The following is a 26,785-nucleotide window of genomic DNA, read 5'->3' as shown; positions in this document are numbered from 1 at the left end:
GCACAAAAAGGCATATATCAAATTTAACAATCACAAGTCATTTTTGGTGTAAACATTGGTGATTTTGTCAAAAAATCGTTGAAAATTGGTATTTTTATACCATTCAACACTGTGACAGTCTTGTGAACAGCCAATTCCAAGTAACCTGCAAGCAAGTGAATCGTTGGTTATCACAATTCTGCTTACAATTACAACAAATAACTTTCAATAGCAAATGGTTGTCTTCTCCAATAACTGTAACATGACTATTTTGCGGATGTTGATTACATCTGCATCATCAGGAGCATTTACTTGTAATTTCACTGAAGCTTAGCATTTCATAAAATCTCTGTTTTTGTATGAATTTGATAAGAAAACTTCCCTTTTCGACCAACTATACCGTGTGTAACGTTACACCTGTTTTTATAACACAACACGACAACAGTGTATTTATAATATTCTGTGTAATATATGGCTGTAAATATTCTATCTGGTCATGGTTTTATCCTTATCCGTCCGCCAATCCCAAAATTGGTTTCCGTTCTCTTATTTTACTTTAGTTTTTCTCAAGCAAATATTATACACAATGTTAATTATCACATAACACAGATCAAGTTTGAATATTGTTGGCGTCACTTTTTTACCGTTCTTGAGTTATGCTCTGTAACTGGAAATAAATAAAAAAAATCCTGATTATTTTGTTTCTGTTCTCTTACCTTAGTTTGTCCAAACCAAAGGTAATGAAACTTATAGATCCTTGTACACAATATTTATTACCACATAAAACAGATCAAGTTTGAATTTTCGTGGCGTCACTTTTTTACCGTTCAAGATTATGCCCTTTTACAAAGGAACAAATGGAAAAATTGCTAATTTTTAGTTTCCGTCTCTAAATTAGTTTGCCTCTCTCAACCAAATTATGCAAATGTTATGAAATTTATACAAAATGCTCCGGTATTACCTGACAAAACTCACATCAAGTTTGATTTTTTTTTATGTCAAGTTCAGGGGCGGATCCAGCCATTTTAAAAAGGGGGGGTTCCCAACCCAGGATAAAGGGGGGGGGGGGGGGGTCCAACTATAATATGTCCCCATTCAAATTTATTGATCGGCCAAAAAAAAAGGGGGGTTCCAACCCCCGGAACCCCCCTCTGGATCCGCCACTGAAGTTGAACCGAATTCGGTTGTAAATATTGACCATGATTTTGTGGCAAAATGGTATTATATGACATCGATATTATAACGTAAAAACTTGGACGTGTATTCGAAATGTGTTGGGCATTCTTCGTTGAATGGAGCTTTGCATCGGAGTTCAAACATATGTTTGTCAAATCAATACACATGATTTTTTATCGAACTTACTCCTGAAATTAATAACGAGGTCGCTATGCAAATCAATACTTCATAAGTGCGTGGCGAATCTTAATATTAAAGCAAAGACATGATATATATCAACAATGTAGCTATAGCATAGAAATATTTCAATATTCGAAATTTTGTTAATTTTTGCCGTGCGAAATATATTCAAATGTTTAATGTCAGTTTTAAGCCCGGTTGTCACTATCAAAGTTTTCTTATACAAGTTTTTTGATAGATTTTTTTTTATGTTGACAACTATGAAAGACAAATTTTGACGGGAAATATCATTCAATCACAGCGCATCTTATTCTTTTACCAAGTTTAAAAAACAACAACAACAAAAAAAACAACCAAACTTTGATAATGGCAACCTATGACTTGGATAAAGTTTTCTTTGACCATGTTTTTTATGAAAAAAATAATAGTGACAGCAGATGACTGGAACAAGTTTAAAATTACCAGGTCAAAGAAAATTATGAGCAATTTTTTAATAAAAATTCACTAGAGTTCAAATTTCCCGCGGTAAAACTTTCGACAAGTGCTCTTGGGATTTATCCATACGCATAGAAGTACCGTTAGGAGAAAATGGCGTTCTAAAATATTGGGATTGTTTGCTATTGTAGATGGAGGTGTTTTTAATCTCTATGAACCAAATCGTCTAATTGGTAAGCATAATAAGATGACCCAATTAATATAGACACGGGAGTTGTCTTTTGTTGACCACGAATTGTTTTTCAAATGTAAATATCACAACATTTTTAAGGATTTAATGGCGTAATGCTTTGGTAATTTCTCCCAAATTATTGACTAATTCTCAGTATCAACAGTTTTCGAATATAAAACTTTATTATAATGGTTCTGCATAGTAAGAAATATACAAACATAAGATCTGGTGAGTTGTTTACCAAATGAAAAAAAAAAAGAAGAACATGCATACATCTGAACTGGGAACAGTATACCTCAATATATATGTTCCTGATCTGAATAAAGCCAGGCAACAACCAACAGTCTACAAAAATGTATACTAACAAGTACAAATTTCTAGCAATCTGATATAAAAATTTCAAAATATATTCATATATTTAAATAACATTGTGTGAAAAAGTGGTCATGTGGCAAATACATCTATAGGTCACCTCACAGCATGTTGACCAGCAGCAAATCCTGGATTATTTGCCCAAAATCACATTTGGTCTCATGAATTCATGCATCTTTCTCCTATTTCATGTGTTGACGAAATATAAAATAAAGAATCTCTTCATGATCGATCCAGGATTTTTGAAAGGGGACGTAAATCTATAAAACAGATTGTATACTGCAGAAGATACAAAACAACTATTTTAGACTCATCACACTGACATTGCCATGACTTCAAAAATAAAAAATAAATTTAGATTATGAGATATAGTCAGGGGTCTCAAATTCTTTTCACTGATGCTTTTATACAGGACCCTAACAAAAACCCTTCATCTGATAATTCAAATGGTCTTGCAGCCTGTCACAGAAACTACACTAAAGAACATTTGAAATGAAAAAATATTATTAATGTGAAGATTTCATAGAGCTGTAAGTACCTGTACCTACTAGCTTATGCATTTGGAATGATTGGTTTATTGATAAACTTTAATCAGTTATTTTTTTGTTCCAGACAAAGGAGAAAAAATGAGTAAGGTATCTCCAGAAGAAGAAAGATCAAAGATTTCTAAACAAGTAATTAATTGATAGTTTTGAATTCAAGATAAATGAAAGGAGAAGTTTGATATATATGTTCCTGGTTTGATACACATTTAATTTACTAGACAGCAATCTGACATTGTGCACCGCAGTACATTAATTATAAATTGCAGGGTAACAATGTTTATGGATTTTGTGGGTGAAGTGAACCAGGAATTCAAATATTCAAAGAAGTACTAATCTCCAATAATAATGCAGCTTTTTAGGCAGACTTTGGTAAATCCACAAAATAAAGGGTAAAGAAATGTATGAAGCTGATATTAGTCTTCAGAGCTTTCATTCTGTTCATTTAGGAATGGTACATGTATGTGAAACTTTTATCATATAAAACTATATCGTATATATCCGAATTAAAGGAATTTTCATACTTGGTTTCATAAAATATGTATTAAAAAAGTATATATGAAAAATGAAAAATCTGGTCAGTTCAGGTAATGAATACAAATCAGTGAAAGGAAAAAAAACCCTCAGAAATAAGGAGAGAAGGTATGATTGCAAATGAGACAAATATCCATTAGATTCTAAATGATAGGTCACTGTATTGTCTTCAACAATGACAAATCCATATGGTATAGTCACCTATAAAAGTTTCAGGCCACACTTAAAAATATTTTGGTTTGCCCAAACCCTACCCAAAGGTACAGAAAATGGGTAGGTATAGGTAGGCATTTTTTATTTTTTTTTATTTTGACAAAGAGAAATAGAAGTGTTAGATGTGTTTTAGTGTGAGTGAGTGATGCTGATCGGAGTAAAAAAAAATCTTTTTCAAATTAAGGCAATAAAAGATTTTGAGTAGGCAGCTATTTTCTGGGTAGGTAAGGTTAGGGCAAACATACATATTCTTTTTTATGGCCTCAGATATAAGACAAAATGTAAAACAATTCAAGTGATCAAGCCAACTGCCTAATTTATGCAAAAACAATAAAGGAAAAACATATATGTGATCCACAGATAAAATGACAACTACTGAATCTACAGGTTGGCTATTGAAAATAAGAATATTTCATTATTTAACTTCTTAGAATAAATCATTTACATCAAGTACATGTATACAAGGACGTATATGTTAATTATACGTCCTTGATGTATATAATTTCTTTAAATTAAATTACAGAATATGCCTTCACATTTCTAAAATGTATTGATTTATTATGTAGGCAAAATCTGATTTAACTGAAGATGGTAAAGCCGAAAATGGAGGAAGGAGTAAACGTAGGAAAAGACCACGACAAATGTTCTCACCTGATGATGACTCACAGCTTTCACGACGAAAACAAAAGAAACCAAAACGTTTTCCGTTCTCTTCCACAGCACCAGACAGACCATGTGATATTCTTCAAGATGGTAAGTTTTACTCTGGGATAGTTTGACACATAGAAGTAAATTAGTGGTTTGTTCATATTGTAAATTTATTTGTTTTAATAAGCATACAAATATTTGTGTGTTAGGGAAAAAATTGTAAATTTATGGATTTAAAGGTTTTGCAAAGTTATAAGCATTGCAAGCATACAAGCATATCGAAAAGTTTGTACTCTGTTGCACATTTAAATTCAGGGCTTACCTAAATTAATGAATTGGGGTAAATTGTACTCCACAAATGATAAAAATAATTACATTACTTGGAAATATTTTTTTTTATGTGAATAGAATTTTTCTTAAATTTTTTTTTCATGATGAAGAACTTTTGATATATTGGATAACAAAAAAACATCTTAATTATATTTATAACAAAACAAACAAAGAAAAACAATTTTTTGTTACTATCATTTTTCCAGGAACTCCTTTTTGTTGTGATTTGTGCAAGTCAAGATATGTAATCAACAGATTTTCTAAGAAGTCTTTGAAGAATAGGCGTTCCAAGCATGTTCCAGCACCCAAACAGAAGTATGATCCAGTAAAACAGAAAATGTTACTGTTATGTAATGCTTGTGGTAAGTGATAGAAAAGAATAGAAAATTTGATATTATCTCAAACACCTAATCGCCATTTGTCCACCGTTACTGCATTCTTGTAAAACTTTGATGTCACAAGAGAAAATGTCTGATGCCACATAAGAAAAGGATTGTTGTATGATGCCACATAAGAAAAGGATTGTTGTATGATGCCAGTAGTGCAAGTGTCACAGATTCTTTGATCTTTAAAAAATTATTAATTGTGAATTGATATGCAACATTTATAATTTTTCATAAGTCCAAATAAAAAAGTATGTGTGGTTCCAGTTACATCTGAAAAAATGTTAGGATAGGTAGGTAGGGATTTTTTTTTATTTTATGGTTTTTTTTTACATTGAGTCTATGGGAGCAACATTTTGACTTTAATAGTGCTTAATGAAAAATGAAAAATGACAATAAAATCTTTAGGGTAGGCTATTTTTAAGCCGAAAAAGTAGTGACACATATATTTTTATTTGGCATAAGGGGGGAATTGTCAAACTATCAAACTGTCAGACCATTGAACCGTCGGACTATCGAATTGTTGCACCATTGAAACATTGGACTATCTAACTATTGGATTACCACTATGACCCCTCATTAGGATATGGTTCAAGTGACTTTATCAATATGCCTGGTTTTTTTTCACAATACAGTATTATAGAATTATGAAAATTGTTTCACATTAATTTAAAATTTTTCTCTTTTTCTATTTGTTGCAGGTCTTACTTTGGATCGGCCTAAAAAGAAAAAGAATAACAGTTCTGTATCGAATGAACAGGAGAGAGAGAAATACATCAAAGAGGCAAAATCATGGGCAAAACAGTTAGCTGATCAGTATGATCTACCTAACGGTGAGTAGGCAAATAAAATAAACACATACATTGTGACTTGGATGGAGAGTTGTCTCATTGGTAATCATACCACATCTTCTTATTTCTACATAATCAATTATAGCTCAGGTTTCTCACTTACTAATTTATAAGGTGAGTTCCTTTTTGACAATGACGAGTCAAACAGTGAGAAGATGAAATTGTATTGCCATTAAAAATCATTATACTTCCGTCTCTATGAAAAAAGAACTTGGAAATGATGTAAAATGTAAACTAATTGAAAATTTTTGATATATAGGGATGATATATATATGCTCAGTTGATACTACATTTTACAATTTTGACACTAATTATCAATTTATAAAACTATTTTTCTGATAAGTTTATGTGTTTTTCATTTCGTTTGGAGTCCAGAATAGATCCATTTTAATGCATTGCCAGAGAATGATATATAAACCTTATGTTATAATGAATGCTAGAATTGATATAGTTTAATAAATGTTCAAATTAGCTTAGGTTCAGAGAAATCCTGTAGTATTTGGGCATTTGATGAGAACTCATAATTCTTATGACTTTTTCTTTCCAGCTATACATCTATATTGTCCTGTAATTAAAAAAAAGAAATGTTCCTGTCTACAGATATATATTGAGGCTAATGGTAAGTAAAGGTAATGATGAGCATGCACAGTACTAAGTTTGACCTATCTGAAGCATGTAGTGTTCATTGTTTGTTTGTTTAAATTTGTATATATTTGGTATATATGGGTTCCTTGCAACGTCTACATGTCTGTTGGATAGATTCACCCCATCCTCGACATCATTTTATAGATACATGGTCAAGGTTAAGGTGGTACTCAACACTTTAACTAAAATTAATTTGGCTCGTTTTATTTTCTTAAAATTTTGACAAAGTATTTACTTTGACCCTTTTACAAAAATATAAAAATTTCAAAAAATTTGCACCAACCGTTTTATCAGAAAAATTACACTGGTTATATAGCAGTTTGACAAACACATATTTTTGATCATTGAAAAGCTTAATATTCCCTTAACGACACAACGTAATTAAAAGGTTTAGATGATTTTACAGAGTTATCTCCCTGTAGTGTTAGGTACCACCTTAAGTAACGTGATTAGTTCCTTTTTTCAGTTACTATAAGCAATAGGTCAACTATATGTGATGTATGGATTGATTGTAAGGCCTTAGGGATAGATGTCAGTTTGGCAGTTTTTATTCCCCACCTACGATAGTAGAGGGGCATTATGTTTTCTTGTCTGTTCTCCGTTCGTTCGTCCGTCTGCCGTGTGTCCGTTCGTCTGGGCATCCGTTCAGGTTAAAGTTTTTGGTCAAGGTAGTTTTTGATGAAGCTGAAGTCCAATCAACTTGAAACTTAGTACATATGTTCTCTATAGTATAATCTTTCTAATTTTAATGCCAAATTAGATTATTACCCAATTTCACGGTCCATGGAACATGGAAAAGGATCGTGCGAGTGGGGCATCCATGTACTTTGGACACATTCTTGTTCATCTGACCTTTACCTTATTTTCAATGTTTATTGAGCAAAGTTATATATATTTTTGGGGTCTTTTTCAAGTACTAAAAAAATAGGTCAACTTTATTTGGTATATGGAATATGGAATGACTGTAAGTTGTACATGTTTGTCTAGCCAGTATCATGTAACTTTGACCTCATTTTTATGGTTCATTGGTCAATGTTAAGTTTTTGTGTTTTGGTCTTTTTAAATTTTCAACTATCATATGCAATAGATCAACTGTTAAGTTTATGTGATACGTGTAGTATGTACAACCATTATTTTTATGACATTAAACATGAAATTAATGGTCAGTAAAGCAGGCGTTCTTAGATTTTGATTTTTCAACACAATAAAAAATATTGTAACTGATTACATTAAACATTAAGAAACACAATGTGTGATCTCTTTCATATAAAACTGTGTGTGATGTGATAAACATGTGAACTTGTTTTTTATTTAAGGACAGGAAGCTGAGAAGCAAAAAAGGGCATCACAGCTAAGTGCTATGGCATCAGAAGCTAGGCGTCTGAGTGCTTTAAAATGTTATGATAAAAATGAAGCTGAGAGTCTGAGAACACCTGAGAAAACTTCAGAAACCAGTCCTGAAAAGCAGCAAGACAATAACACTGAAGTTGGTTCAGATCAAAACTCAGATAATAGTCCAGCGAAAAAAGTGAAGAGGTAAGTTATAGGTAGTAAGAAAGGGAGAGGGAAATAGTGAGTGAGAGAGAGAGAAGGAGAGAAAGACAGAAATGAAAAGAGATTTTAAAATTCATATTTTAGTTTTTCATATCTTGGTAAAGCAATAGTCTTTTGTTGGTATATTCATAAAACCCTAACTGTAACACCTTAGTCATGTGGTGCTGAAAGGATGATGTAAAATCCTGAAGATTGAAACAATAAATAAAAATAAAATAAAAAGTTACAGGTAATATGAAGTTTAACTAACAAAATGGCCATTTTCAAGGCATAAGAAAAATTAATTTATTGCAGATGTTTTTTTTATTTTAATTTATTTTCAAAGTGGACAGATTTTCCTTCCCTAGTTGTTGTTGTGGATTTCTGTTATTTTTTCCTCAGTACCTATTTTTATGGATTTAGCAAAATTAATGTTGGTTGATATAAGAATGTTTGAATTGCCAAATTGTGCATTAGGCCTATGACTAGTCTATACTTTGTTGAATATTTATGTGTTACTCAACTCAATTATTAATTTTATAATGTACAATTTTGCATGATATAAACACAGAAAGGATTTATTTATTTCAGGAATGTTATCATTGGACTTGGAAATGGGCACAAAAAGTCAGAGAAGTTTACTGAATTTGTATTAATGAACAGAGATTACTTAAAGAGAAAACTTCAGCTGTGTGAACGTGCTACACAGAAAATTCTATGTTACTCCAACAACTTCTTACATAAAAGATTGAAAACAGAGGAGGTAATATATCTTATGCACCTGTTACATTTGTGGATATCTGTTGCATATGTAAACACATTACAATCCCCTTTCCTTTCATGAATGTGACCTACAGAATTAGACTGTTTACTGGATTTGTTATAACCATGATAACATTAGCAACACAACGGGTGCCACATGTGGATCAGGATCTTCTTACCCTTCCAGAGCACCCTAGTTTTTGGTGGGGTTCGTGTTGCTTATTCTTTAGTTTTCTATGTTTTTCATGTCTACTATTGTTTGTCTGTTTGTTTTTTTCATTTTTAGCCATGGCATTGTCGGTTTGTTTTCGATTTATGAGTTCGACTGTCCCTCTGGTATCTTTCGTCGCTCTTTTACATTTGTGAATACATGTTATATTTGTGAATACACATTACATTTGTGAATACCTGCTACATTTGTGAATACCTGTTACATTTGTGAATACCTGTTATATTTGTGAATACCTGTTATATTTGTGAATAACTATTACATTTGTGAATAACTGTTATATTTGTGAATACCTATTACATTTGTGAATACCTGTTACATTTATTAGATTTAGAGTATTTTATTGTTTTTTAATTGTTTTCTTATGGTGAAAAAACAGTTTACAGAATTAGATATTCTGTATTTGGTTAAATTAGATATTGATGAATCAAGCACAATATTTTTAAATTTATGTATAAGTCCAAAACTTCAAACCATTTTACCTTGATTGTAATTTACAATAATTGGTACATCAGCCATAATATTTAAACATGAATAGAGTTCTTCCATCTATAGAATATTAATTTATTATAACATATTAGTTCTTATTAGAATAATATGATAAACATATAATCATTTCATTACTGATTAATTGTACCCTAAAAGGACAATTATACATTATAATGCAATTTGTATGTAACAATTTTTTTCATTGGCTAAAAGTCGCCGTCAAATCCACAGTTGACCAGGCGTAACTAAGGAGGGACAACCATTTTGAAATGATTGAATCAACAAATGTTCGATTACTACTATGTTATCCAAAATAAAACAAAACCTACCTCGAATTCGACTTTTCAAAGTTATTTTATGGGAATTTGAAGCGTACAGGTAACGTAATAACCTCCAGTTTGTAAGTTTTTATTTGCATGACGACACGTTTACCCATGACGTCTTTGCGCCAAAATCATTCATGAAATTTCGCGGATTTTTTTTTATTTGTCAAATTTAGACATTTTTCCAAGTTTTATCGTATTATTTCTTTCTGAAATGCATTAGAATCAGAATCACTGTACTGTAGTTGAAGAGTTGCCACCGTCAATTTTGATTTGACGGTCGCAAATCTCCGTTTTACTGTCTCTGCTATGCGTCGCCAGTAAAACTGCATTTGCGACCGTCAAATCTACAATTGACGGTGGCAACTCTTCAACTACAGTACTGTTATTCCTTAAATACACTAAATTGAATCCAGAGGAATTTCCATTAAAAATTGAATCCAGTGGAAACATCCCACTACATCTACTTTACATCAAAATTTTATACTTTTTCATAATTTTCAGAAAAGATTTCGTGCCCTGCCAGTAAAAGGAAAAGCTCGACTCGGACTTCTGCAATCATTTGATGACTTAGCTAAAAATAGATGCTGTGTGGACAACTGTGTAATGGTAAAATGTCTTTATCTTTATAATTTATTTCAATAATTTTAAAGTATGCATGGTCATTACATTTAGTTCTTGTGCATGTGTAATATTTTATTAGGTCTTTAACTACCTACAACGTTTCTACTTGTATAGGAAATATATGCCATGAATAAGGAATGAAAGGTATAGTATCAGCTGTTACTTGTGGATACTGTAGATCTTTATAAGTTTTTTAATTTATTTTAGTTTTAGAATTTGTTTATTGTTAATAAGAATAAAAGATGTGGAGACAGCAAGCCAGCAGTACAGTCACATACTGTAAATTCAGAAATTATTGCGAGGTCTTTATTATTGCAAAAAATGCGAAAGTGTTGTAAACGCAATAATTAAAACTCGCATTTTGAAATATTTTATATGAATTAAACAGGATTTTTCTCAAAATCGCAAAAATTAAAATTGCATTTAAATCTAAAATGACAACATCGCAATAATAAATGCACGCAACAATTTTTGAATTTACATAGACAATAACTGTTTAGTGTCTTTAAATATCAGCTGTATTTGTACGAGGCTAGGAAACAAGGTGTATGCGAGCTTTTAGCAAGCTACTACACCTGTTTCGAGCCGAGTACAAATACAGCTGATATTTAAAGACACTAAACAGTTATTGTCTTTATCCTGCAATTAATTCTGTATATTGTTTGTGTTTTGAAAGACACAAAAACTAACATATTAAGAATTTATTTTCGATTTGTAATCCCTTGAGGCCCGCGTAGTAATATCAAAATCACACATTACGCTGAAGACGGGTTCACAAAAAAGAATCTTGAATGGTCAACAATAATACATCGCTCAAGGTGAATAATTATCTATTTTAACATAACAACTAATGTCAAATTTGAAACAGAAGTGTACGAGTTGTCCTACACTTCAGACTTGACATTCACTAAACATGCATGCTGAAATTGACATGGTTGATTTTTTAACACAATCATACACATTCAAGTTTTGAAATCGGCAATTGTCATTGTCATTGGAATGCAACTGGAATACACATTCTGAGGTCACACAGGTTCAAACAATACTCAGTCCGACAGTGGGCAGAGCTTTAAGGCGATATCTGTATAGTATACAGATACAGCATAACGATATCTGTAGGGCTGTATCTGTAGGGCTGTATCTGTATAGTAGGACACCCAATTGCAGGATAAAGTAATATAAAATATGTAATGGTCAATATATTCTATAACAATAAACAATTTTCTACACCTTATGTAAAACTCCATCAGCCAGAGTCTAGACAAGTTGTATATACGTTCAATTAGAAACTATGAATTCATAGATCTCACATCAGCATAAATTCTTTACCAGACAGAGGCAAGATCTTTGACTTGGGACATACACATTTTTTGTTTTGTACATAAGTACGGCTACTATTTTATTCATTTGAATTGTTTCTAATTTCATTTTTATGCCCCATTTATGAGCATTATGTTTTTTGGTCTGTGCGTCCGTCAGTCGGTCCGTTCATCCCGCTTCAGGTTAAAGTTTTTGGTCAAGGTAGTTTTTGATGAAGTTGAAGTTCGACAAATTAGAGAATTTCCCCCATTTTCACGGTCCACCGAACATAGAAAATGATAGTGTGGATGGGGCATTCATGTACTGAGGACACATTCTTGTTTTACCTTTTATAGCTTACAATGCGATATATTGTCGTTTTCTTCTACTTATTATGGTCTCTTATGGAGAGTTGTTACATTAAAATGCATACCATATTTTCCTATTTTAAATAAATAATGCAGATGTTGTTTTTTCTTGGATGTAGATGGCTTTGACACACAGAACCCTATTAGAAGAATGGAGGAGAAGGGCAATGCAAGGTCAACTAGAGGCTAGAAGAGTTATTGCTGAAATGCTCACACCTACAGGTCTGTTAAATTTAATCATAAGAGGTCATAATAAAAATTATTGTATATAAGGAACTCTAGACATATTTCAGGACCTCCATACTTCCATTTCAGGATATGCTACAATTGAAATTGTGAAGTTCACAAACATTTTAGGATATACTGAAATAGAATTATTGAGGTTCATAAATATTTCAAGGATACATGTAAAACAATTTTTAATTTCATCCTTGTAAGGCCATTTGTTTTGTTTAATGTCCAATGAAGACTTGATGAAGGTTTTAGATATTGCAGATTTTAGTTAATACAAACTGCTTTTCAATAGATTTTTTTTTTAACTATTTCATCCTACTGAATATTACTGCTATTTGTCTACAAGCAATTATAGTTTGAATGGTGACTTTCTTCACAAAAAAAATCCCAGTTAGTTTTATTTTGTGAAATGAACTGTTGATGGGTAGGATAGAAGGAATAACAGGTCTGTAATAGAAATATTGCCAACATCAAAGAAGGATTTACCCGGTACCCAATTCCTCCAAGGTTCACTGTTTTTGTCGAGCCTGCGACTTTTGTCTCTGAAAGCTTGACATAGGGATAGAGATCTGGCAGCAGCGGCATTACCTAACTTCTTAAAAGCTTTATATTTAAGAAGGTGGAAGACCTGGATGCTTCATACTTTGTATATTGATGCCTCATGTTACGAAGTTTCTGTCAAGTCACATGTCCAATGTCCATGACCTCATTTTCATGGTTCAATGACTACTTGAAAAAATAGCTAAGATTTTTTGTAATTTTAAATTCTCTCTTATTATAAGTAACAGGAGAACTATATATGATGTGCTTACCTTGCAAGGTCCTCATGTCTGTCAGAAAGTTTTCATGGATCAGTGAACAAGGTTAAGTTTTGGTGGTCAAGTCCATATCTCAGATAATATAAGTAATAGGTCTATTATATATTCGGTGTATGGAAGGACTGTAAGGTGTACATGTCCAACTGGAAGGTGTCATCGGACCTTGACCTCATTTTCATGGTTCAGTGGTTATAGTTAAGTTTTTGTGTTTTGGTATGTTTTTCTTATACTGTATGCATTAGGTCTACTATATTTGGTGTATTGAATGATTGTAAGGTGTACATGTCTAGCTGGCAGGTATCATCTGACCTTGACCTCATTTTCATGGTTCAGTGGTCAAAGTTAAGTTTTTTAGTTTTGGTCTTTTTTTCTAATACTATATACAATAGGTCAACTATATATATGTTGTATGGAAATATCTTATGATCTTTATATATATATGTCAGTCACGCAAGTTTATTTTGACCGGAACCTCATTTTCACGGTTTATTGCTCAGTGTTAAGTATTTGTGTTTTTCTTAAACTATAAGCAATAGTTCAACTATATATTTGTTGTATGGAAGAATTGTTAGCTGTACATACCTGCCTGGCATGGTTCATCTGACCTTGACCTCATTTTCATGGTTCATTGGTCAATCTTTAGTTTTCTTGGTTAATGTTAAATTGATGTGACAATTAAAATAAAGTTTTATATTAGGACTATCAGCATGTGCACTCTTGTTCTATTTTAGAATAGTATAGAAATAGTTACAAATTTAATAACCATGAACACATTTTTAACTTAAATAAAGAGAAGTACTAAAAAGATCATGGTATAATATGTCTTTCTTTGATATGGTTTCAGTCTCATGGAATGGAAGTTTATTCCAAATTCCAAAAAATATTCAGGAAAAATTTCCTCTGGAAAACAAATGGATATTTGTCCTTAGGTAAAAATGATATAAAATATTAATTCCAACAGGAGCACATATTATTGCAATTTGTTATAATCTGTAAGAAGTATTAATTGTATGTTGACTACAGATTGTCTGTGTTTCAAAAATAATTCTGCAAATGCATGTGAAGTTGAAATGTTAAAATAAAAATAATTTATTTTCTTATTACAGCATGTGCCAGGAAAAATTGTTATACATTTGTGACAGCAGTAACTGGATGTTCACGAACAACCATAGTACAAGTGAACCAACAAATGGCACAAACCAATGGTGACAGAGAACCGCCCACCCATGGACTTAAAAAATACCACCATAAAAGTAAAAAGAAAGGTTTGTAAAGTCGGTCTGTATGTAATACCATTTACATCCTTTTGAATGGAATAATAAACTATTGTTTTCACTCTTCTGTGATCAAAGGAGTAGGTCCGGTAAGGACCGATTTTGGCCTCAAATTTCAGGTTCATCTGACGAAAGATTTTGACCACTTTTTAAACACTTAAGTGTCTATTTCATTTGAATCAATTAGTTTATGGAAAGATTTTAACTGATTTAGTCATTAAAAGCGATCCGATTCAAGCTCAAATATGAAAAATCTACCAAATATGCCGAAAAATGTCACTTTTCAGATGGTTTTTGTCAAAAATGAAAGTGGCCGCATCCGTGTTCATCCTCAACCTTTATATATATTATGTATTATCATAAAATACAACTTACATTTCAATATTAAGGATGAACACAAATGCGGCCACTTTCGTTTTTAAACGAAAACCGTCTAAAATTTAACTCAAATGCTAGAAATGTGAAGATTTCAGTAATTTAGCATGACTTTATGGTGCTAGTACCCGATATATGTGCATTGATTTGTCAAAAAAAGCCCATATATATGTAGCAGAAGCATTTACTGTCCAATAAATAACTAAAAGTTTACATTTTAACAACTTTGTAAAACTGCTATATTTTGGGGCCAAAAAGGGGTCTTACTGGACCTACTCCTTTAATTGACAACTTAAACTTGAGCTGCCTAAGAAGCTGACTCCAGTTTGACTCTCTTCCAAAACCAAAATGAAAGGTGACAAGACAAAACTTATAAATAAGAAATGTTATTAAACAAAAGGATTTCAAGCCAAACAAATATGAAACAATAACACAAAGCAAAATCAAATCAAAATGCTTGGATATCCTGGATTTAAGGTGGTACCTAACACAACAGGAAGATAACTCTGTAAAATCAGCAAAACGTTTAAGTTATGTTGTGTTGTGAAGGAAATATCAAGCTCTTCAATGATCAAAATAAGTGTTTGTCAAACTGCTATATAACCAGTGTAATTTTTCTGAATAAACGGTTGGTTCAAATTTTTTGAAATTTTTATATTTTTGTCAAATGGTCAAAGTAAATACTTTGTTAAAATTTTAAGAAAATTAAACGAGCCAAATTGATTTTAGCTAAGGTGTTAGGTACCACCTTAAAATCATCCAACCAACAATACTGCTATGACTTTAAAAAAACACATCATATGCACAAATAGCATGTAATTGTCAAGCACCTTGAACAGTATAATTTATAGAGAAAATCTGACATGTTATTAAAGATGCATTAGAAGATCTACGTACTTTCCATTATTAAAACCATTTAGAGGCTCCTTACAATAGTTAATGCCCTAAAATGATGAAAACTTTGCAAAAAATAACTATTAGTTGGAGGTAAGCAATTTAGAATACCATAAACAAGAATGTGTCCCCAGTACACGGATGCCCCATCTGCACTATCATTTTCTGTGTTCAGTAGACCCTAAAAATGGGGTAAAATCTCTAATTTGGCATTCAAATTAGAAAGATCATATCATAGGGAACATGTGTACTAAGTTTTAAGTTGATTGGACTTCAACTTCATCAAAAACTACTTCGACCAAAAACTTTAACCAAAACTTTAACCTGAAGAGGGACAAACAGAAGAACGGATGGATGAACAGACAAACGGACGAATGGAAGGACGAACGAACAAACGAACAGACAGATGAACGCACAGACCAGAAAACATAATGCCCGTAAATGGGGCATAAAAAACATATAAACCATTTAGTGAAATATTGTATTAATTTATTACACAAAGATAGGTTTTTATATAATTTTACAGCTCTTGTTTTAAAACAACTTACTGTGTTATCGCATTGGAAGTAGGAAAATTCAATTCTCTAACTCTTATCAAATATCATGCACTGTCAAAATATATGTTTTTTTTTTTCTTTTTTCTTCTTCAATTTATCATTGATCAAATTTATTTTGCAGAGCAATCTAAAGCTGTGGCACCTACGGAGACCATATCGTCAGACATACAGACAAATGTTGTAAGTTATATTGAACTTAAGTTTTTACACTCACGTGCAATAATGAATATGTTGTGAATGACCGCTCCCAATGATTCAAAATATGTTATCTGACTGATCCAGCTAATTTTTGGGATAATATAGATTAAATAGATGAAAACATTTACCACTGTCCCAGGTTAGGGGGAGGGTTGGGATCCCGCTAACATGTTTAACCCCGCCACATTATTTATGTATGTGTCTGTCCCAAGTCAGGAGCCTGTAATTCAGTGGTTGTCGTTTGTTTATGTGTTACATATTTGTTTTTCGTTCATTTTTTTTTTTTTTTTTTTACATAAATAAGGCCGTTAGTTTTCTCGTTTGAATTTTTTTACATTGTCTTATTGGGACCTTTTATAGCTGACTATGCGGAATGGGCTTTGCTCATTGTTGAAGGTCGTACGGTGACCAATAGTTGTTAATGTTTGTGTCATTTTGGTCTTTTGTGGATAGTTGTCTCATTGGCAATCATACCACATCTTCTTTTTTATATTTAAACAGGGTTAAATTTCTCTTTCCATGGCTTATTAGTATATTAAATATATTCAAAAGGTCTTAGGGGCGGATCCAGCCATTTTAAAAAGGGGGAGTTCCCAACCCAGAACTAAAAGGTGGGGGTGTTCCAACTATGTGTCCCCATTCAAATGCATTGATTTTCCAATAAAAGGGGGGTCCAACACCCATAAGTTTATGAGTTTTGGTCTTTTTTTCTAATACTATATGCAATAGGTCAACTATATTTGGCGTATGGAAACATTTTATGATCTATATGTCAGTCTCGCAGATTTTATTTGACCTTGACCTCATTTTCATGGTTCATTGCTCAGTGTTAAGTTTTTATGTGTTTTGGTCTGGTTTTTAAAATTATAGGCAATAGATCAACTATATTTGTTGTATGGAAGAATTGTTATAATTAGCTGTATATGCCTGCCTGGTATGGTTCATCTGACCTTGACCTCATTTTCATGGTTCATTGGTCAATGTTTAGTTTTCTTGGTTAATGTTAAGTTTGTGTGACAGATGTAATAAAGCTTTATATTTAGGACAATCAACATAATATCAATGATCAGTAAAGAAGGCGAGACATTTTAGCATGTGTACTCTTGTTTTCTGTCTGTACCAGTTTTTCATGGATTTGGGAAAATGCTTATTGTGTGGATATTTGATTCATGGTTTTGCCAGTCTGCATACAATCCTATAGATTTTTTTTATTTTGTTGGACTTTAAATTCATTATTTATCACCCTTACCCATGAAATTCCATGAAAATTGGTATCCAATGAACAATAAAAGATCAACAGCACTTTAAAAGGAAGATGATATATAAATGTACATTTGCAATGTTTTATTGTGTTTCAGGTTGATAGGCAACGGGAGCAGTTGCAGCAATTACAAGTTCAACTCCATGAACAACAAATGCAGCTTCAGCAACAGCAAGAACTACAACAGCAATTACTCCAACAAACATTCTCATCACAGGGCAAAAGTCATACAGATGTAAGTTTAATTCTAATTCTTAGCTGATTTATAATATTCTTGAACAGTATACTGTAAATTCAGAAATAATCGCGATGTTTTTATTATTGCGAGGAATTCTATAGGGTTATAAACAACAATGATTTAAACTCACATTTTGATTTTTTGAATGAACTAAACAGGATTTTTTCTTAATATTTCAACAATAAAAATTGCATTTAAGTCTTAAATGACAAAATAAATAATATATGAACACAATAAATTCCTAATTGACCGTATTAATTTATCACGAATAACATGTGGTTTGCTTCATCCTGACTTGACATATAACTTCATTGTTTTTCTCCAATATCAAAACAACAACAAAACGTTGACTATGCCTTATACCATCAAATTAACCACAACCATTAACAGATCATTGAAAAAGACAGGATCATTAGTTTTCGTCCATATGGTAAAAAAAGAAAGAGATTCAATCACTGGCATATGCAATAAGATTTATATTTATACTTGAAAGTTATATTATAAATTATAAATATCTAAGACATTTTCAGGGTTCCTCTGAAACATTCTTTTATTCCAAATAATTCATTTAATACCCATTAAAAATAGTAAGTAGATATAAGAAGATGCGGTATGAGTGCAAATAAGACAACTCTCAATCCAAGTCACAATTTGTAAAAATAAACCATTATAGGTCAAAGTTTGTTTTTCAACATGGAGCCTTGTCTCACAAGTAACCACAAGCTATAGTTTTTACAAATTCTAGAGAATAATGTTTCAATTTAAATATCATGTTTCTCCTTACTTGGGCCTGGGTCATTTAAAAAAAAAAGGGAATGATAGCAAAATGTTTATTGTTGACAATCATTTGTAACCAAAAGTGAAACAAGCTAAGGTTGTACAATGAAGAGATTTAAATGAGTGAAAAAACATACTTTGTAAAACCTTTATTTAACCATAAATGGCTTATAGTTATATAGAAAACTATCAAGAGATCCTGGTTACATTTTTATTTTATTTTATTTTAGAATGTCAATCTCCTACAACAGATCAACAACCAGTTAAATATGCAGATCCAAAATACACAGAAAAATCTTCAGCATACACTTCACAATATGGGACTTCTAATAGGTATCAATACTACAGGAAGCCAGGATAACACAGCAATCATATCACAAGAAATACAAAATAGACCTGGAACCAGTACAAATATAAATCTTAGCAGTGGCAATATTATACTGACACCTGCCCAGGAATTAGGAGTTAATATTAATACAGAACAATCCAGATCAAAGAGTAATGTTCAGAAACCAAGCAAGATATTGAAATCATTGGTTGGGACAAATTTGACCCAAGGTCAGACTGTCATTGGGACAAGTTCAAACAATGCACAGAGTTCACAGGTCATGTTCTCCACAGCAGGTGTTTCTTATATTCCTGAAAATAACATTTCTCATCAACCTCAACAAATTGTAATCCAAAATCCACAACAAGGAATCCAAGCTCCGCAAAACATAGTCCATACTTCACAGCCAATGATCCAAACACAACAGCAAATGATGCAGAGGCCACAGCAAATAGTTCTTACTCAGCCAAACTATCAGTTTGGTCAAATGTCATCACAACAAGATGAAAATGTTATAACAATCCAGCCTAACACAGTTATATCAACACAAGACCAAGGGGAGATAATAATGAACCCAATTTTAGATAATGGTGGAAACAGGATATACAATTTTACATTACCAATTCAAGGGGCAGGCAATCAGCAAATAATTTCTCTGGAAAACATGCCTGCTGGTAAAGTATCAGAAGTTTTATCAAATGCTGAGGTTGTAGAAATGAGTTTTCCTAATTTTCTGGAGAGTGCTAAACATTATAGACAAGTTCAGACTGGTTCAACATTTGTGACAGAGGTTAATAGAGATAAGACATTACAGTCAAATAAAATCGTTAAATCAAATGTGAGAGGAAAACCCCATACTGGTAAGACATCTAATACACAGAATTCATCAAAAACAGTTGCAGCACATACACAGCTTTATACAAATACACAAATTAACACAAATCTCTCTGATAGAGAGTTATCTCCACCTAACATGACTTTATTTACAAATAATGGTGAAACATCCAATGAAATGCCTTGTATACCAGATATTGTGTTAAAAGAATTTGCAAGAGCTTCACATGTAACCAATGTCAACAATCCTACAATTTATACTGCTGCCCCATTGGTCAATCAGGTAAGACCAGATAAAAATATTAGCCAATCAGTAAACAGAAATCCTTTTATTAGTGGAAATATACCAGCTGAAGTCATGAGTATTGGACAAACTGATGACTTATCCATAGAATGTGTGAACAGCCCGTCAGGGAGGATAATTGAACAATTATCTGTCAAACCAGTCTCCAAATCTACCCAATCACAAAGAAGTCGAAATAGTAATAGAAATTCATCACAAAATGTTAGTGTAACTCAGACAGTGTCACAAGGTCATAATCCAACAATTCATCACATGACCAGTAGTACAAAAACTAAAATACCACCGAAAAATAAAGGACATTTTGTCAGTCAAAATCAAGCATCAGTTCCAACATCAACATTAACATCTGAATACATGAACTTCTCTCTCCCCTTAAGTGATGTTATTACTATGTATTCAAACCAAACTGTGGGACAAAAAGTGTCTAATACTAATGAACATCAACAACTTCAGCTGACTTTACAGATTAATCCAGTATCCAGATCTAGTGGAGATAATGCATATGGAACCAACACAGTGGATTTGGGATCACTATTAATCATGGACCAGGATAACGGATCACAGGCAAGTAAGCCTCCTAAAATTCAAATCAACAAAAAAATGTCAGGGAAGTCAGACAATATATATAAAAGTCAGAGGTCCCGACAGGACAGCCAATCACTTGTGATTGACGAGGATGTGTCTACCAAAGGCAACATGACAGATACTGATGAAGAAGTACAAGATATTTTAAAAACATCGGACAAATCATCAAGAACAGTAGGAAATAGTCACACTACAATAGAGCAACCAGTAATCCTAGCTCAAAGAACTGGTACACTTCCTTTTCAACCAATGGAAAGATCAGATACCATGATTATTGACCAATCAGTTGAAAGATCTGATACGATAATTATGAACCAATCACTGGATAGATCTGATACTGTTATCCTTAAGCAATCAGAAACAATCAGCTCTTATGATGATATTCATAGATCAGATACTTTAAAACTTCAAGAAGATCTAGATCAACTGCCAACAATTCACATTCCTTTTGGAATGCGAAAAGGAAGGAAGAGAGCCAATGGAAAGAAACGTGTTAATAAAAAGAAACAGATTATACAGGGTAACCAGACTACGTTGGTAACAAGTCAGCCTAGTGATTGTACTCAGACAGGGGATACTAATGACCAGGTTATTCTGACTGGGGGCAATAATCAGCATTGTCAGGCTTGGTTACAAAAAATGATCATTGAAGGGAAGAAAAATTAATATGTTTTTGATAAAGAAATTCATATGATTTGTAGTTGTAAGGATATACTATAATTTACATAAAAATGATGTTTCCAAGTACCAAAACCAATGAAGGGTGAAGTTGTTTCATGAGCAACAAGACATAGTTAGAGCTGATAGATTCAGAAATAAAATAAATCAAGATTAAATTAGCAGACTCCAAGTGTGACAGGTCTTACAATGTCTCGAATTCCACTAATGACATTGATTGGTTGTTTGTTCAACATTGCTTTATTTGTCATCCTACATTTGGAGGTTGAGTTGGCACTGTGAGAGTTCTATGCTAAAAAATTATTATAAATTGAGAAAGGAAATGGGGAATGTGTCAAAGCGACAACAACCCGACCATAGAGCAGACAACAGCCGAAGGCCACCAATGGGTCTCCAATGTAGCGTGAAACTCCCACACCTGGAGGCATCCTTCAGCTGGCCCCTTAAAAAAATGTTTACTAGTACAGTGATAATGGACGTCATACTAAACTCTGAATTATACACAAGAAACTAAAATTAAAAATCATACAAGACTAACAAAGGCTAGAGGCTCCTGACTTGGGACAGGCTCAAAATTGAGGCCGGATTAAACATGTTTATGAGATCTCAACCCTCCCCTACACCTCTAGTCAATGTAGAAAAGTAAAGGCATAAAAATATGCACATTAAAATTCAGTTCAAGAGAAGTCCGAATTCAGAAGATGTAACAAAATAAAATAAATAACAATGACAATAATACATAAATAACAACAGACTACTAGCAGTTAACTGACATGCCAGCTCCAGACCTCAATTAAACTGATTGAAAGATTATGTCTTCATCAGATGAATATCAGGCACAATCCTTCCCGTTAGGGGTTTAGTATTATACTCTCATAAAATATATGAGAACACAACCCGTGTCATGCCAACAACTGATTTTTTAAATAAATGTGTTTTAAAGTTCTGATGCAAAGACCCTATAAGTGAATCAATATTAAAGCCAAAATATGCAATCTTTAATGACCTGACAACAGTATCGTAACTATATTTCTTCTTAATAAGTCTGTTTAAAGGTTTCGTAAGCTTTTGAGGTGAATACTGACATTTTTGTGCTTTGTAAAGTATATTACCATAAAAGATTGATGTGAAATACCTGAACGTATAAGATGTCTGCATGTTGAGTTGTATTTACGAATTATTTCCTTATAAACTGAATTAAACATTTATTGTTCCTTCTCAATTTAAGTGCAAATCTGCCTAAAAATCAGGTAGTGGTGGTGAAAACATGACAAACAAAAACCCACTCGATTATATATTAAGTTTGTTATGTATCATTGATCAAGGTTAAGTATTTTGGTCAAGTTCTTCTCGTATACTATAAGGTAATCATTTACATTTGGTGTAAGAAATGATTGGAAAGTGTACATGTCTGCCTGGAAGTTTACCATCTTACCTTGACCTCATTTTCATGGTTCACTGACCATGGTTATGTTTATATAGTTGTCTGTTTCCATTATAATATACTTTAATCAATATAGGTTAACTATATTTGGTTCATGGAATGTTGCAAGGTGAACGTGTCCGTATTCTTCTTCTTCTGGTTAAGTGTAGGACTCATTTTGAGTCTATTCACTCTTAATACATACATGCCATAGGAGTACAGCTCTCCTCCATACAGATAAAAGGTGGGTATTTACAGTATCAGGCAGAATTCATCTTACATTGACCTCAGTTTATTGGTTTATTGGTCAAAGTTTTGTTTTCTTGGTTATGTCTGTTTTTCAGATAGGTTTACTACATTTGATGTATGAAATGATTCTAATATGAACAAGTCAGTAAGGCATGATTTTATTCTGACATTTGATCTCAATTTGAGGGTTTATTGGTCAATGTAATGTTTTCATTGTTAAAGTCGATTTCTAAGATACTTTCAGCAATATGTGAACTATTTAGCATGTGTTAGTGTATGGAATGGTTGTAAGGCCTAAAAGTCTGTCTAACAGGATTCATCTGACCTTTACCTTATAAACATGGATAATCCAAAAACTTAATTTTTATGTAATACTTGTTGCACATTTTTTATCTCAAATGATCAGTAAAGCAGGCCAGACATTTCAGCATGTGCACTCTTGTTTGTTTGAATTGATTCACGTTTTATCATGTTAGGGTCTTGTATAGCAGTTTATACAGTATGAGTTTTGCTCATTGTTGGAGGCCATACAGTAACCTTTAATTGCTTATATTCCTTTATTTACACTATGTCAGATAGTTGTATCATTGGCAACCTCATTTTATATATAACCAACAAAAGCACATGGTTCAGATAGTCAGTCTTGGTATATTGTAAGAATTTCTTCTAACACTGATTCAGAAAACATGACATTTGACAATGTTCAAATTGTGTACATATTGTAAGCAGCTGAAACATGATTGAATAAATACACAATATATCAAAACTTCCATTCATGGTGCATGGTAGAAAAACAGGGTCCATATTGACATGATTGAGATTCCTGTAGACTTTACAACATTATGCCAAATACCAACAATTTATCACCATTACTGAATCTGCAATGGACCAGAATAGAAAGGTAAGCATTAGTTGATTATTTGTGGATGATGCCATCAAGGTGTTCTGGCTAGCATTAAAGTTATACCTTTGAATAACTTCTCAAATTTGTCAAAAATGCCAGTCTTTATGAACAATTTTACGATTTATCAAGATTTTTATTCCAGATAATTTTAATATGTAACAATTACCATTAACATTTTATAATCAAACAATTCAAACTGCAATGTTCTTTTAAAAAGTAGTTAGCATTGTGAAGAAAAAGTTGGATTATACCAACTGCTAAAATGTTTTCAAAAATTGCATTTTGAACTGTTTGAATTCATCTCTACTAACTTATAAAGCATTTAAGCTCCTAGCTTTAGTGAAAGGTTGATAGTACTAAGGAAGCAAGTGCAATTCTTGTTAAAAATATATATATGGAAGTGTTTAACGACCTTGACTGGCTATACAGCCCTCGCACAGTCGGTAAAAATAATGAATTTTCATAAAACATCATTATGTTAGAAGTATTTATATTCAAGTCCAACTACTTTAAAGCAGGTTTTTACATTTTTCCGAATTTCAGAACACAAACTAACAGCCTCTCACATCAGCAATGTGCTAAAATGCATAACCTGCTGATCAGTTTATAGAGAAGAATTTAAACTGTGATTTGGTAAAATATTTTACCAATTTGTAACGTAAGAGTACAAAGCTTTATAAATTTGCACAATAACATCTTAAATTTTAACTTTTTAGGTGAAAACATTTCCGATTGAAAGGAATATTTCTTTTCTGTGTTTATTATGGCATGAAAAATATCAGTTGGCAGGATGAATAATAATTCATGATTAATTTATTAATAATTTTAACAATAATCTCAGGGTTAACTTCTCATTAACAATCTTATTCATAATGAATTGCTCTTTGAACCGAACAATATAACTCATCAATAATAATAACTTTTTAACATAATGAACAATTTTTCTCATTTGTTCATGATCTGCATGGCAACTAAGTAGTCTGTCAACAATCAAAAATACTGCATCAATTTTCTGAAGTAGAATCAGTTCTATTTGTATTTGTCTCAATGTTTTGATCTCCTTCCGATTCTTCAAGCAAAGACTTATTTCCATCTATTGTCGGTTCATCTTGTACTATTTCAATTGTATCCATCACGGTTTCAGTAGATTGTCTAGATTTATTTCCATCTATTGTCGGTTCATCTTGTACTATATCAATTGTATCCATCACAGTTTCAGTAACTTGTCTAGATTTATTTCCCATCATCTGAATTAGTTGCTTCACAGTCATATCACTGTTTTTAGGCACAGAAATCAACATTGGACTGTTTCCCTGTCCAGGAACAGTTCCAAGAAAAACATGTGATGTTTCAGAGTTTTCTGACGCAGTTGATTTAAATGGAGATGCAATAGTATTGTCTGCCCCAACAACACTTATAATTTTAGGAGAAAGGTTTCCACTCTGAAATATAGAATTGTATGTATCTATTGACTGTTCAGGAGGAGCATTAACTTGTGTCGTCTGCTCAAGATCTGATGTCACAGGTGGTAATGGCACTGTTGGAATATCCACTTCCATTGTTTGTAATGACATAGGGGGCAATGAAACTGTAGGGATATCTTGGCCTGCTATTTGAGGTGGCAATGCTACTGTTGGAATATGTTGGCCTGCGGTTTGATCTGGTGATGCTACTATTGGAATATGTTGACCTGCTATATGAGGTGGCAATGATACTGTGGGGACATCTTGTCCTGTTGTATGTGGTGGCCATGATAATGTGGGAATAGCTTGGACGGCTGTATGAGGTGGCAATGATACTGTTGGTACACCTGAATTTTCTTGTCCTATAGTTTGGAACGAACTTATTCCAGACAAATTTGGCATGAAGAAAACAGGATATGGAAGTGCCCCAGTAGTAGGAGTACTACTGGGAGAGGGAGGCATAAGATACATTGGTTGAAGCACTTTGTTCGGACTAGAATTCGAAGTAGTTGCTGGTTGTTGCAATTGTACAGTTGTAGTGCCCCCTGGGGACATCATCATGGGTACCATCATATATCCAGGTGCAGTTGGTGACATCATCATGGGTACCATCTCATACCCAGGAGGAGACACAAGACTTTTCATTGGAGATGATGTTTCAACAGTTTCAGTTTTAGCAGTTTTTAACTTCTTCAGTTGTATTCTAAGAGCCTTCTTCTTTCTCATTTCAGCAAAAGCTTGAGTGATCGAAGATCCTTTTTTCTTTAATTCCATAACAGTAGTAAGTGCTTTGAGACTTCTAAGCTTATGTTTTTTCTTATTTTTCATTGGCAGTTCAGGTATATAAATTTTGCGATCCTCTTCATAATCACTATCATCCTGTTTCTCAATAAGTCTGGCACTCTGCTTTTGACCAACCAAACTTGACCACTTCTTAACCTGCTTCTGTTTAAATGCATTCTCCTTTGCCATTCTTTCAGCTCTGATTTTTTCTTCAAAAAAAAAACCAACATAAAGTTTATTTATTTAACATATATGGTAAAAATGCTGTAAAAATATCAACTTTTGTAGTGAGTTTTAGGGTCTAGAAAGTTGACAGAACTTTTTCAAAACAAACATTTCAATTGAGTCAATTCATACCATTCATATTATTCAATTTTCTACCTGATTTTTGTTGTTGTTAAATCATCTAAGTATAATATTCTGCTGGCAAAAGTTTAGATATGAAAGTTTAATAACTTAAA

General features: G+C 32.5%; 3 protein-coding genes across 3 annotated transcripts in view; 1 reads left to right on the top strand and 2 right to left on the bottom strand.

The window, feature by feature from the left end:
* Nucleotides 1-26,785, bottom strand: part of LOC139511923 (putative protein-lysine deacylase ABHD14B) — a 140,412-nt gene that overhangs the window by 89,922 nt on the left and 23,705 nt on the right. The window lies entirely within an intron of this gene.
* LOC139511915 (serine/threonine-protein kinase Wnk-like) lies at nucleotides 1,912-21,660 on the top strand. The gene is made up of 14 exons (XM_071299067.1): nucleotides 1,912-2,003; nucleotides 2,987-3,048; nucleotides 4,230-4,416; nucleotides 4,848-5,003; nucleotides 5,726-5,857; nucleotides 6,423-6,494; nucleotides 7,837-8,056; nucleotides 8,645-8,816; nucleotides 10,361-10,465; nucleotides 12,267-12,369; nucleotides 14,306-14,464; nucleotides 16,421-16,479; nucleotides 17,856-17,993; nucleotides 19,004-21,660. Exons 2-14 carry the CDS (start codon nucleotides 3,001-3,003, stop codon nucleotides 21,488-21,490), a joined length of 4,038 nt encoding a protein of 1,345 aa, XP_071155168.1. The 5' UTR covers nucleotides 1,912-2,003; nucleotides 2,987-3,000; the 3' UTR covers nucleotides 21,491-21,660.
* Nucleotides 24,845-26,785, bottom strand: part of LOC139511914 (uncharacterized) — a 42,939-nt gene continuing 40,998 nt past the window's right edge. Inside the window, exon 22 of the mRNA XM_071299065.1 lies at nucleotides 24,845-26,533. Within this exon, the coding sequence (XP_071155166.1) occupies nucleotides 25,083-26,533 (1,451 nt within the window). The 3' untranslated portion in view covers nucleotides 24,845-25,082. The remainder of the gene's footprint in view (nucleotides 26,534-26,785) is intronic.

Source organism: Mytilus edulis, chromosome 2, assembly GCF_963676685.1.
Source record: "Mytilus edulis chromosome 2, xbMytEdul2.2, whole genome shotgun sequence".
Lineage (NCBI taxonomy): Eukaryota > Metazoa > Mollusca > Bivalvia > Mytilida > Mytilidae > Mytilus > Mytilus edulis.
The sequence above is the reverse complement of the archived record's forward strand: the minus strand, read 5'-3'. Positions and strand labels throughout refer to the sequence as shown.